At 44.7% G+C, this 13,367-nt stretch overlaps 2 protein-coding genes across 4 annotated transcripts; one reads left to right on the top strand and one right to left on the bottom strand.

Moving 5' to 3' along the window:
- The first annotated feature begins 394 nt into the window (after positions 1-394).
- On the top strand, positions 395-5,650 carry GTF3A (general transcription factor IIIA). Of its 2 annotated transcripts, XM_074859919.1 has the most exons (9): positions 395-598; positions 970-1,070; positions 1,595-1,691; positions 1,884-1,972; positions 2,913-2,986; positions 4,228-4,311; positions 4,722-4,951; positions 5,060-5,119; positions 5,375-5,650. In XM_074859919.1, the coding sequence occupies exons 1-9, from the start codon at positions 410-412 to the stop codon at positions 5,600-5,602; spliced, it is 1,152 nt and encodes a 383-aa protein (XP_074716020.1). In that variant the 5' UTR covers positions 395-409; the 3' UTR covers positions 5,603-5,650. The 2 variants fall into 2 exon arrangements, with proteins under 2 accessions (XP_074716020.1, XP_074716021.1); XM_074859920.1 differs by lacking the exon at positions 5,060-5,119.
- Positions 5,568-12,546, bottom strand: MTIF3 (mitochondrial translational initiation factor 3). Of its 2 annotated transcripts, none has more exons than XM_074859921.1 (4): positions 12,422-12,546; positions 8,534-8,997; positions 7,140-7,285; positions 5,568-5,844 (listed from the first exon to the last, which is right to left on the bottom strand). In XM_074859921.1, the coding sequence occupies exons 2-4, from the start codon at positions 8,994-8,996 to the stop codon at positions 5,635-5,637; spliced, it is 819 nt and encodes a 272-aa protein (XP_074716022.1). In that variant the 5' UTR covers position 8,997; positions 12,422-12,546; the 3' UTR covers positions 5,568-5,634. The 2 variants fall into 2 exon arrangements, with proteins under 2 accessions (XP_074716022.1, XP_074716023.1); XM_074859922.1 differs by lacking the exon at positions 12,422-12,546 and adding an exon at positions 11,605-11,717.
- Between the last annotated feature and the right edge of the window lie 821 nt (positions 12,547-13,367).

The raw sequence follows: 13,367 nt of genomic DNA, 5'->3' as shown, positions 1-13,367 counted from the left end.
GATGTTTTCATAATCGGATGTCCACCGGTGTGTGAGATGGCTCCACACCAGGCAGCAAGTGGGGTTTGTCTCTGGTGCGTGAGGTAACGGAGAAGGCACCCCGGATCGGGGCTGCTTTCGGCACCACGCTCTCAGGTGAGGGGGACGTGGCCCCGGGCACCCCTCACAGCCCCTCAGCGGATGGCGGGCGGGGCACGATCACGATCGCGACCGCTGTCCCACGCCAGGGCGGCCCTGCCGGGGCAGCCAGCTGCGGGGCGCGACAGGCCGGCGCCATCGCCGCGCTTCCTGCCAGGCCGCGCATGCGCCAGCCCAGCCGCGCCACCACGCCCCGCCCCCTGCGGTGGGCGCGGGGACGGGAGGCGGGAGGGGACATTCCCCTCCGGGGCCCGGTCACGTGCCCTCCCGCATGGCCGGGGAGGGGGCGGCGGGGAGCGCGCCGGAGGGTGGGGGGGCTGTGCGCGCGTCCTCGCGCGGGGGCGGCAGTGGCGGGAGCGCGCTCCCGGCGCGCCCGTTCATCTGCTCCTTCGCCGACTGCGACGCCACCTTCGCCAAGGCCTGGAGGCTGGACGCGCACCTCTGCCGGCACACGGGCGAGGTGAGCCGGGCCGGGCGGCGCTGGGCTGGCGCTGGCGGCCCGAGGGAGCGGCCACTCCCGAGGGCTTCCCGCTTGGGTCCCCCCGTCAGCAGGAGAAGTGTCGGGGGGGTGGGTGTGACTGAGGTGAAGGGGCCCGGCAGGCGGGCGGCGGCCTGCGCGCCTCGGGGCCGGGGCTGCCCCGGGCCCCTGCCCGCGTTGTCCTCTTCGGCGGGATCGGGCAGCCTGTTTCCCCTCGTGGGCAGCCACAACACCGTGGGGGGCTGCGTGGGTTGTGTGTGAAGTAACCGCATCCTGCTGAAGGCAGCCTCCCGGAAACTGCCGAGCCCCCTGAGGTGTGGCTTTCCGTCGCTGAACAACCCTCTCTTTTCCAGAGGCCGTATGTTTGCGATTACGAAGGCTGCGGTAAACGTTTCACGAGAGATTTCCACCGCGCTCGACACCTTCTTACGCACACGGGGGAAAAGCCGTTCGAGTAAGGCCAAGTTTTTTACTTCTTAAAATGGATTACGCTTGTCCTTATGGAACTGAAAGGGATTTAAAACTGGCGTGTGGGTCATACGGAGCATGTCTGCCTAGCTTTGGTGTCCCAAGTACTGCCATAACAGCGTGCAGACAGGGTGAGACGTGGGGAATCTCCTTAGCCTAAAACCCATCTGGCAGTGATCCATAATAGATTCTTAAAAGAATGAGCAGATCTCTCTCTAGAACACAGAATTAAAAGGGAAGGGCAGTTATATCCTATTACTAAGCCCTTAATATCATGGACTAGGAGCTAGGAATTCCTACGTGCTTTATTAAAAACTTACTCAGATATGTTTTCTTTTGGCTTTTGATTGTAACTTAGCCTCTGGCTTTTCATGTCCTTAAAGCAAATTTTTATATTTGGGTTGTGAGTTTCAGTTATTCTTCATGTATTCCTCTTGTCCAATGATTCGTGTATCTGCCTAGGAAACAAATCACTGAGAGTGATAATAAGAAAATGCAGTTCATTTGTAGGTGCACAGCTGATGGATGCAATAAGAAATTTGGAACAAAATCAAACTTAAAGAAGCACATTGAGCGCAAGCATCAATGTCGGCAAAAGCAATATGTGGTGAGTAAATTATCTCTGATACTGTAAAGTGGAGGGTAAACAAGCTCCTTTTTGTGTATCTAGTGAAATACTTCGACTTGTTATTATGTGGTACTTGTATGAGTTCAAATACTGTGATTGGGATTTCAGCAAACACGTGTGGACTGTGTTGTCATTATTTGGCCTCTAATGATAACTTAATTTCTTAAATAGTGCAACTTTGAAGGCTGTAACGAGTCTTTCAGGAAACATCAACAACTTAAAGTTCATCAGTGTCACCACACCAATGAACCTCCCTTCAAGTAGGTGGATAATTTTAATAATGAACAATTTCATTTAAACGCTGTAGATGAAAACAAGTGCCTTTTCTCAACCTTTTAATTGATGTGGCATTTAAAAACAGGAATGAATTTGTAGCGATGGCTGCAAATATATTTCTTGTGCTAGTCCTTTGCTCACAGTAGTCTGTTTTGAGCAACAGTCTTGGTGCTCTGTAACTTCAGCATTCCAGACATTTTCTTAGGGTTTATTACAGGTTCACAGGAAAAATAAACAACCCCTTCCCAGTGTTTAGTTCACACAGTCTGAAATACAAGCATAAGAGGTTGCATGGTAACAAAAAATGCAGCTACCTCTGTTTTCCTGAAAAAGCAGGGCCTTGGCTAACACTGAGGTGAGTAGTAGCTTGAAAAAGGTGAGAGGCTTGGACACCAATCCGAGAAGCTGTGCATTTGAACTCCATTGCAACTCCAACATGACACATCAGTATAGATCTGATGAAAGCAAAGTTTAGTCTTGTATTTTTTACAGGTGGACTGCACTTAACAGGAGTGTTCCACTTCACTTAAGTGCACTAGTATGGCTGGGTGACAGGCACAAATATACTGTCAGTGCTCTGACTGCTAGATTGGTACAAGCCACTTAAACCCTCCACTTTCTATTTCTCTCTTATGTTTGAAGAGCCTACTGTGTAGGGATGTTATGAGGCTTGATTCTTTAGCTAAAACTTAACTTGCTATATATGTGGAAATCATACTATAGTTGTAACTCTCAAGGGGATCAAGAGTCCTCTATTAGAAACATATTATGGAATTTACTTTTACAAGGTGGGGAGGGATGGACAGAACAGATCTCTAGGCAAGGGGAAACTTGGGATTATTTTGTCCACTTTAATTGTTCTTGATTTAACAAAAAATATGCGGATGCAGTGAAATAAATTAAACCAATATATTTTATACCTAGATGTAATAATGAAGGATGTGGAAAGTACTTTTCTACTCCAAGTCGACTAAAACGGCACGAGAAGATACATGAAGGTAATACAGTTTTTTCTTCTTGCTTCAATTATGTTTTAGCAAAGGAAAAACTTCTTCCAGTACAGAGAGTATGCAGGGGTGTATGACAGACATGAAAGTATTCTGGGCCTAGTGATCCAGACAGACAAAAAGAACACTCCTTGTGAACAGTCAAATGGGATAGTTGCAAAGATTGCAGCATTCCATTACGGTGTACTTGTGGCCGGCTGAAGAGAGCTCAAGATTCCTTCAGTCATTTCTTCTCCTAATGTGCTTCCTTGTCAATAATCCATCTTGTGGAGATGGGCTAAGGGTTAAGGCACTATCCTAAACCTCCAGAGGTTAGGATCAGTTGCCAGTTCTGCCACAAATTTCTTATGGAGCCTTGGCAAAACTAGGTAGGCTTGCATATTAATGTACCCATGTGAAAGGTATTTAAGTCGAATTGTTAGGAGGTGGTCATGTATGTTTGAGCTAATCCTGCTACACTCCTATTCATTCTTTCAGTATTATTGACAGCTAACCTGCTTTCCAGTGCTAGATTAAAAAAAAAAAAAACCATGGGACTAGGAAGAGTATCCAAAAATCTGTGATTCATACTGTGTTTCTTTCTTAAGACAGGGACTTAAAGTTGTTTGACCTTCCCAGTCCTGGGATGTAAATAGCGTTGACTTTCTGTGGTTGGCTTAAAAACCATCCTGTCTGCTTGACAGAATGGTAGTGTCTTTCGACTCTGGAATATTACTGTATAGTCAAGATCTTATTTTTTTAATATGTAATACAAATACTTATATAGAAATACTATAAAGTATTGAAGTTCTTTTCACCTATTTGAGTGAAAGTGTATGGCTGGTGAGGAAGTAGCTTTACTGAAGCAATGAGAAAGAGAGTTCCATAAAATCCATAGGTTGGAACGGACCTCTGTAGGTATGTGGTCCAACTCCCTGCTCAAGGCAGGGTCAGTTAGACCAGGTTGCTGAGGACTGTGTCTGGTCAAGTTTTGAATGTTTCCAGGGGTCAGGATTCCACAGCCTCTCTGGACAACTTGTATCAGTGATACAAGGTTTCTTTCTTCAATCTGCCAGGATTTTCTCATGTTCTAATTTGTGTTCGTGGCCTCTTGTCCCATCACCATGCAGTATGGGAAGAGAGGAGGAATACTGGCCTTTTAATTTTCGAACACTAAAAGTGGAGCTCCCCCTTGTAAAACTTGACTGTTTGCCACAACCTTTGTGATTGTAAACATCTGTCCTGTCCAACAGGCTATGCATGCAAGAAAGAAAACTGCTCGTATACTGGAAAAACTTGGACAGAGCTTCAGAAACATAAGAAAGAAAGTCATCCAGGTAAACTCCAAAGGCTTTAATAAACAGAACTTTTGATACAAATAGGAAACAAACTGCTAATTTAAAGAGGAGTCCTTGCTGAACACATTTCAAGTTGTCATTATGTCTAGACAAACTTGTTTACTAACACTTATCTTTAAAATGGTTGTCATTCTAGCTAACCTTTAACTGGTGAAAATGCTACTCAGTGTACTGACTTTGGTTTGTGATGCAGTTAATGAGAGATATTATATAATGTACAGTTTCAGATCTGGATAATTCATACTGCATTATTCTCTTCCACTCTCCAAGTTCCTTGCATGTCATGTGGATTTTAGCATTGTTGTAGAGGACTGCTAGGATTTGATTCTGAGCTTCTGTAAGAAGCTGTTAATTTATACTCTGCCTGTGCCTGTCTCTATCCCCCTCAGAGCCAATAGTTTGCAGTGAGTGTTACAAAACTTTTAAACGGAAAGATTACCTCAAGCAGCATCAAAAAACACATGCTGTGGAGAGGGAAGTCTGCCGATGCCCAAGAGAAGGATGTGGGAGAACTTACACAACTGTATTTAACCTTCAAAGCCATATCCTCTCTTTTCATGAGGAGAAGAAACTATTCTCTTGTGATTATCCAGGCTGTGGAAAAGTGTTTGCAATGAAGGTATGTACTTTTACACTGTCCTCATCTGAATCACATAAACTGAAACGATAAACCGAACTCCCTGACTCTTTTTAAAAATTTTTTCCCCGCTGCTCTTTGTAACTGTAGCAGAGCCTAGCAAGGCACACAGTTGTACATGATCCTGAAAAGAGGAAGCTGAACTTGAAGGTAAGTTACACTCTTGAAAAAGTCCTCTAAATCATATTGTGTCACTTCAGAGGGTAAACTTTACGTGTTTTAGAATGTGACTTCAAGCAAGAAAACAGGCCAGCTATCTACTTAATTTGGGAGATTCTTCATTTTTGAAGCTCCTTTAAATAATGAAGTGCTGGCCTATTCATTGATTTCTTCTTTCCCCACCACATTAGTAGTCTTTGCTCCGTAGATATGTTAAGTTGCTAATTCTGGATTTATTTCTGCCAGGCAAAGCGTTCTCGTCCTAAGAGGAGCTTAGCCTCTCGTCTGAGTGGCTACATTCCTCCTAAAACACAGCCAGGAAAGGATGTGGTTGTGACAGAAAGCAAGGCAATGGATAAGCCCATGGAAAATGGAATACCAAATTCTGACTCTCTAGTGGATGTTAACGGAGACAACATTCTTCATGGAATGACCAATACAAAGCTCAACAATAGCTTTATTTTTTTAAAATAATAATTTAATATTGTTTACACCTCTTCGTAAAGTCATGGATGCAACTCATTTGACTTCAGGTCTTCATTTTCATCTTTTACTGTACCGGTTTTCTGTTTTTCCATCTTCTGGTATGCTTTCAACTCTTTGTCAGACATGTGTCTCAAAATACAGGTACTCACTCCTTCTCTAGTAACTTTTGGCTTGGAAACATAAGTGGCTTTCTCGGACACAATCTCCAAAATCTGATCAAAAAGCGTGAACTAAAATGGAGGAGAAAAATAGGACTAGATGTACAAACACAGAGAGAAAAATATTTCAGGCTGTTCTGTAATGACACAATCTCCTGCTTGCTGTTTAGCTATTAGCTGAAACGAGCTAGTTTCTAGTCCTGGTTTGTGCAGTTCAGCTTGTCCTTTCCTAACCATTTGTTCTTTACTTATGAGCAGGTTTAGGAAAGTTACCAGAGGGATTAAGCCAATTCCTGATTTACCCTGTTTTGCTGTTTAAAGGTGTCCGTGAAAGTCGACTGTACGTGACTCCTCCCCACCCTCCTCTTCCACTAGATTCAGGCATATTATGGGGCTTTCCTCTTCAGCGGCAGTATTGTTCTAGGGTTAGTAGAATGTGGCAGTATTGAGCTGAGTGATACAGTGCATATAACAAGCTGAACTCTTAAGCTTATAATTAAGGTTTTAAATTTAAGGATAACCCAAATTGACTGTATCATGAAATGTTCTGTTCCCTCCCATATCCAGTTCTTCCTCTTGCTGCCCTTTCCCTGGGAATTCAATTTCTCAGAAAAACTTTTCTTCCTTTTGGATGAAGTGATACCACATTTTTTTCTCCAGAAATTTAGTAGAGAGAATCATCAAGGAAACCTAATTCACTACACCAATTAAAAGGAAAAAAAAAAAAATCTTACATGGAATCTTTATAAAAAAGCCATTTCTGCAACTGACAATGAAGACAAGTCCCAAGGCCCTGCAATTACACTAGTGAGGAAGTTGCCACCAGCTCCCTAACATCTTTATAGATGTTTACTTTGCCAGTCTTGGAACAGCATTCCAGTAGTTTTTCACACAGCAGTGGACATAGCCACAGTTGCACAAATGCATCTTCAGGAGAACAGTTACGTTATTGAAATAATCTATCTTAAATACAGCAGATTTTTTTTAAACCTTACTGTTAAACTTTTCAGTGAGTGAGCTGGCTTAAGGCATCATAGAAAGGAAAATTTCACCAGCCCAGTTAATAAGGTAGTGCTGCAAAGGAATAGGAACTGCTTAGACTCTGCTGTGAAAGCCAGTATTATAACTGCATTCTTAAGAAAGCACGGTATTGAATTGTCTCTATGGGACTACTTCTCTAGAACTGCAGTGTTTGAACAGATGCAGCTTAAGGTGAGGCAACCATTACTTTCATGGGACCTAGACCTTTACTTATTTTAGCCTCTCATCTGAGCGTTATTTAAAAAACATGGCAGAACTGAATAGGGGAAGTTAACACGAGTACAGCTATTTAATGAAATCAGTCCAATTTTCAGGAGTCCACTTACCATGTCCGTATTGCTATCTTTTGCTTGCCGGATGGTAACTTTAACATGGTATTTCTTTTCAATCCACTGTGTTATTTGTTTAGTCTTGGTCTCTAAGTCATTCTTGGCAATAGCTGAAGAAAAGGATAACTCCTTCTGAACCATTCCTGTTTAAAACAGAAGTAGAACTGTGTTGGTTTAACATCTGATGAACCTGTATTAGTTGCTCTCTTTCAACAGCTTATGGTGCTTTGTCTGCTTAACTCCCTTCCCCCATGCTGCTTTCTCATACACAGAGCATCCCAATCTCATTGTCTCAGCAAGCACCACTCTCAGAAGGTCGCTACTTGGTATCTCAAACTCACTGCCATAATGGGAGACTGAGTGCATGTTTGAGGCATACAGGGAAGTCTCTTCAGGATCAGAAGGCTTAAAGTATTTTTATTTTAATTACAGTTTTGTTCATTCCACCCACAATGTAGGTCTAACAAAGATACACAGGTAAGCACTGGATCTGGAACTAAAGACTTAGTGTGCGAATTCCTGCATTCCGCACATAGTACAGCTGAATGTAAAAGCTTTGAAGTTAGCTCTTCATCTCAACCATTTTCTTGAATGGTGAAATGCAATATTCAGCTAGAAGTATGATGCCTTGTAATACATTTGAACAATCTGTGGTCTCTTCCTCCTTAAAGAGTCTCTAAAGGAGTTACCACTTGAATAATCTTTATGTAGTTTCTTGAACAGAAAAACTACCACAATAGTGCTCTCCTCTAAAATCAGAACTCTACCCCAAACACAGATACCTTCATTAGCCTGAGGATAAGAAAAAAGGATACAAGGTCAGATGCCTTTTCTAAAATCTCTTTGCTAAACTCGGTTTGTTAAACTGTTGGAGCAGGCCGACTTAACAAAAAAATGCTGAAAAGTGTTCAATACTGAAAAAACTGTTCCCTTACTCTGTGTAAGAAAGGCTCCAGACTTTGTCTTCCTAGCAGCAAGCTAAGAAGAGAATGTTTCATGACTACTGGTGACAAAATTATGTAATTATATTGGTGTATCTGGTGCTCAGTTTGTAAAAGCTGCCTGTCACTTTAGCCTTAGTAAAAAACAGAAATTCAGTGAGTCTCATGGAACCAGTCTAGTTACATTCACTTAAACAAAAACAGATTTTAAAAGAAATCCATCAGATGCCAAAATAGTAAATCCTGAGAAAGCAAAAGAAGGCTTCTCTGTGGAAGACTAGACTAATCCAAAATTTTATTTTCACCACTGCAAATCCTTAATAGCGTGGACTGCACTGGCATTGTTTTGGATTTACACAAATGCAAGTAAGAGGATTTCATCTCCTGAAACCACTTCTAATGCAGCATTTTTCAAAGTGCTCAGTGTTGTAGTGTCAACAGCGTACATACCTGGTTTTGGATTTGCTTTTTTCTTCTCTGCCCGTTTAAGCTGTTCTTCATGAATCTGCTGCCCGGTCATTAGTCTGTATACAGGAGGTTCTGCATTTTCACGAAGGAGAACTAGTTTCAGGTTATGTTGATCCATAAGTTTGAGTGCCTCTGCTCGGTGCATGTTTCCTAAGCTCTCTCCATCCTGGTTGATTACATGCAAAATCCGATAGGGAATTCTTCGCCCAACACTTCCAAATGCTGCTTTCCTTTTTGGTTCCTTGTGAGATGTTTCAGCTGTACAAAATGGCTGAGTAAGTCCCAACACAGTTGACTTTCCAGGATCAGGTACTACCCTCCGGAATGGAGAAAAGGCCCTCTTCCATGCTGTTTGTGTCAGAAGAGTACCGAAGAATCTTTTTGCGTATCTATTCTTATTTCTGGTTGCTTGACATAAAAGTTTCATCACACAAAAGACAGTCATCCTGAGGATGCAGGGAAGAAGAAAAAACAAGTTACCCCCATCAGTCAGATTCTTCTAGTTATATTAGAAAGACTTGACTCCACTTCAGTAAATCCTAGTCCTTAAAACTACTCTTTCAAAAAGATGCATGGTGTTACTATACAGAATGAGCAATCAACAGTAATTTTACAGTATCAGACAGCTTTAACCCAGAGAGAAAATCTGACAAAGGAACAAAATTTATGAAGGCTTGATGTTCTCTTCTGTATTTTAAAATTTGAGCCTGAACTCCGTTAAAGAACCCAATAATTCTAATTCATTTCTCTTCACAAGAGTATCTACTTTTACACAGCTTTTTTGTGTATATAGAGATGAGCCATTTGTTAAGAGGAAGAATTTGCTGTCATAAAATGGCATGTCACACTTAATATTTTCAGTCCAGTTTTTTTCATAAAGTATCGAACACAAGGAGTTTCTTCCTGGTTCTGATACTTTTCTTTGGAAAGTGTTTCATTTAATCCACATTAATTCAGAACCACCCTAATCCCATAGTGAAGAAAGTTGTGATTTGTGCAATGTCTGTCAGCAGCCATCCCAACATCTACAGTGTGACTCTTCCATGTTTTGTAAGGTTTTGGAATTTCAAAGCCTTGGCCATACAGGGTAAGACTGCCGTGCAAAATCTTCACCTTGGCATTAAAACATAATGAAGTAACTGTTACCATACCATTCTGTATGTTTTCTCAGTCTTCCAAATGTCATTTTGTGGAAGTAATCCAGCTAGTTACTCGATCTTATATTGATTAAGCACTAATATTATTTCAGTAACCTTAAAAAAAAGTGTCTTCACTGTCTTTTAAGCTCAAGTTCTACTGATTCAGCCATGCTTCAAAGTAAAAACAGTGCCTCAATTTTAAACCTATTTTATCAGACATTTAAAGTATTGGTTGACATTCCCAGTTTTTCACAAGCATTAAATTTAGGGTGTCACATTTCTGTTTATTGTGAGCTGATTTTTTCCAGTTATCAAAACTATTTAGATTTCTTACATACAGAAAGCATGCATCTAAGTACCATTTCACTAGAACCATCTAATAAAAACACTGATAATGATATTTTTCTTCTTGAATGATGAAAAAGGCTTGCAGGGGAAAAAGAGAGTAACAGAAACACAGATAAGACTTGCCTGCAATATACGGACTGGAAAATAAGCAACTGAGTCGTATGCCCAAGATCCCTACTTGCAAATTAAATAGTTACAGGCATCTATCCTGGCACAGTACTTGTGAAGCTATAAACTTTCAAAACAGGCCTCAAAATACACCAGTGCTTGAAATCTGAAGATTAGTGAAACTGATCTGTGAGACATTTCTTCCATTATATTTTTTTCCCTTTTCTTCCCTGGTTCATGGAATCCCCCTGGCAATTTTGGTGCACCTGACCATTATTTGCATTTTGTTCAAAACTTCAGAAATCAGCCATTTTTTAACAGCTGCAAAAGCTTCAGAAAAAAAGAGCAAACTGTGGAGTATTATCTGCAGTTTTGGTATTCCATGTTTAAAAGTACAGGGAAAGCCAAGGATGATACAGGAAACCAAAAATGAGTCATGCCAGAAGAGGTGGCAACAGCGTGACTTCTTTTGCCTAGGAAGGAATGCGACTCCACTTTATAAATACATACATGCATACATATATTTATGTATGACATTGTGTAAGCATATCCATGTGCATACATATACATGGAGAAGGTGCAAACAATCAGCAAGGATAAAGAACTATTTATAATTCTAAGTAGTGTTGGCCTAGGAACAAGTAAAATGACCTGCCTGTGAATAAACTAAATCTGAAAATGGGGACAGTTTGGAGTCTGGGTCAGACTTCAAATTTTCACAGTACGGACAGAGCCAATATAAACTGCTTGAAGATGGTACCGATCAGTTCATAAACAGGGCAGTCTGACTCGGCTGTGTGCTACAGCAGGACCCTGAACTCAGCTAGCTGCAGGGCACAGAAGAGAAATACAAGGATATTCACAGCAGAGTCTAAAAGCAGCACTGGTAGAGCTACTGTCCCTTCCTGCCCCCGGCTCTGCCTCTGCTGAGTCCTGACCAGAATCACGGGCCCTGGGAAACGCAGCTTTTTCTTGGCCGTGGTGACGGCCCTACAACTAAACACCCACTGACAACACACAAGTATCTTTGTGCATCACCAGTATAGCCACACAAAAACTGAGAAGTCCTTATTTTTAAAGAGGTTTCATAAACCAGCTGCAGATTGTGCACTGCAGACGTACAGACCATAATCTGTGTGTCACTTTGGTGCATTATAAAATACTATCATTAAATTTATCTTGCATTCAGAAGAGCTTGGCTTGCCTTTGTCAGTTACTGACTTCTAAAACTAAGTAATAGTAGCACAGCAATGGTATAATAGTTTATTTTAAAGAAATGTTAGCCTTGCTCTGATAAATACATGGCTTTGCCTTATTCTTCTTCATTCTCTGTTGCTATTTAAATCTAATAAATCCTGCCTTAACTGAGAAAGAAAATGATCATTCTTTATGGAAGGATTTTTCTTCACACAGTACAGCATGGAAGCGTATTTTGCTCTGTGCATTTCCATCACTTACCCAGGCCGCACGTGAGCAAGGACAGCTGACTGTGCTGGGAGTCTGAAGGAGCGGGCAGGCGTGGCTGTCCCTGTGATGCCTGCAAGCAGTTGGTGCTGATTGCTGTACGGGGCCTCAGACAGGAATGCGCCCAAGGACATAATTTTTGCAGCTGTGATGGGCACATCCTGGACAGGGCAGATGAACCAGCAGACACCTGTGTAAGCCCCTCAGAGACCCTTCCCCAGATTTTAGTTCGCTTGCACAATGTATCGACGTATGCATTAGATTCTCTGGAAATAGGTGTGTACTTCTCGGAAATTACATGAATATCCATGTCTTTTATTGTATATAATAAGCGTGCCCTTGTCTTTCAGCATGCATGTCAGGTGGAACGATCCCCCGTGCATCCAGCGCTGCAATAAAGAACGCCTGCCTGCTAAAACCTCAAACTACGTCTTAGAGCGTTCTTTTGAGACCGAATTTACAGTAACACCAGCACTCGCAGGACGGGTTTTGCCACGCGTGAGAGGGCCTCGGTGCCGACAGTTGTGACGGGGGGTGTTCTGCACCTTGCCAGAGTTGCTGCCGTGTGTCTCCTGTAAACACACGCTGTCGAGGCGCTACTTTAACTTTGTGCGTGGCTGCGGAACCCTGCGTGGCTGGGCCCTGCTGCCTCCGTTTTCCCGGGTGCGCGTGGCGGGGAGGCCACCGTGTGTGCGACCCTGCGACCTGGGCCGGGCGGTGTGTCGGTGCAGGCGGGCCCGGCGGCGGCCCCGCTGCCTGGAGCCCGCCAGGACTCCCGCCGCCGCCCCGGCCCGCACCGCGCGGCTCTTACCTGCCGGCCGGGTCGGGTCGAGCCGAGCCGAGCCGCTGGCCCGGGCCCGCCGCCGCAGCAGCCGAGGGACCCAGCCTGGGCCGCTGGTGCGGTGGAGACTGGCCCGCCTCTCCCCTTCCTCTTCCTCTTCCTCCCCCCCGCCCCGCGCGGCGGCGCGCGCGCACAAGCGTGCGCGTGCCCGTGCATGTCCGCGCGCGCGCGCGCGCGCGCGCTCGCCTGTTCGCCCACGTAATTGCGACGCGGGTGCGCTGCGTGTGCGTGCGTACGCGCTCGGCCGGCCCTGTGCGCGGCCGCCCGCACGCCCGTTCCGCGCACACCCGCGTGTTGCGCACGGCTTGGGCAGGCACAGGCGTGTTTCAGTATGGGGCACTTCGCGTGTACAGAGAGCTTTGGTCTCCCTGGATGCACGCACTTGTCTCCGGGTCTGTGGTCACGTATTTCCACGCCTCTGTACGTGCGTGGTTGTGTCTTGCTTGGTTCTGCGCGTGCAGTTGCGTGCTTGTGTTGTTTTCCTGGGTGTGCCACCACGGAGTTGGGTCTTTTTCTTGATTCTCTGTGTGTCTTGGCTGCACTGGGGGAGTCAGTTGCGTGTGGGCGCAAGGGCCGCTGCCAGGAGGTGGTTTGTGCCTGCGGGCGGGGAGGCTGTGCGGGTTGTGGCTCGAGGCTGTGCGCCGGACTCATCCTAGCACCTGGCCGTGTACCACCATTCGGCGCTCCCTCTGTCCCCACCCGTAGGACTGTGCGCCTGCCCGAGGGGGGACCGGCGGTGCAGCGGCGGGGGCTTGCGCCCGTGCCGGGATCGGTAGGAGCCAGCGGCGGGTGTGCGTGGGGCTGTGCAGCTCGCCGTGCGGGCGCAGGGTGCGGGCGGTGCGTGGCAGAGATGTGTCTGCAGGGGTCAGTAGCGTGTGCGTTTGTGGCATCGCGGGAGTCGGTCTGAGAGCTTGTT

This window comes from Strix uralensis, chromosome 2, assembly GCF_047716275.1.
Source record: "Strix uralensis isolate ZFMK-TIS-50842 chromosome 2, bStrUra1, whole genome shotgun sequence".
In the NCBI taxonomy this organism is placed as follows: domain Eukaryota; kingdom Metazoa; phylum Chordata; class Aves; order Strigiformes; family Strigidae; genus Strix; species Strix uralensis.
This window is presented reverse-complemented; position numbering and strand designations above follow the sequence as displayed.

Excerpts from the sequence above, each read along its gene's own strand:
- GTF3A (XM_074859919.1), top strand. The coding sequence starts at position 410 with ATGGCCGGGGAGGGGGCGGCGGGGAGCGCGCCGGAGGGTGGGGGGGCT. Across the intron at positions 4,312-4,721 it reads TAAGAAAGAAAGTCATCCAG|AGCCAATAGTTTGCAGTGAG; the intron begins GTAAACTCCAAA and ends TATCCCCCTCAG. Across the intron at positions 5,120-5,374 it reads AGAGGAAGCTGAACTTGAAG|GCAAAGCGTTCTCGTCCTAA; the intron begins GTAAGTTACACT and ends TATTTCTGCCAG.
- MTIF3 (XM_074859921.1), bottom strand. The coding sequence starts at position 8,996 with ATGACTGTCTTTTGTGTGATGAAACTTTTATGTCAAGCAACCAGAAAT. Across the intron at positions 7,286-8,533 it reads AAAAGCAAATCCAAAACCAG|GAATGGTTCAGAAGGAGTTA; the intron begins GTATGTACGCTG and ends TGTTTTAAACAG. Across the intron at positions 5,845-7,139 it reads AAGATAGCAATACGGACATG|TTCACGCTTTTTGATCAGAT; the intron begins GTAAGTGGACTC and ends CCTCCATTTTAG.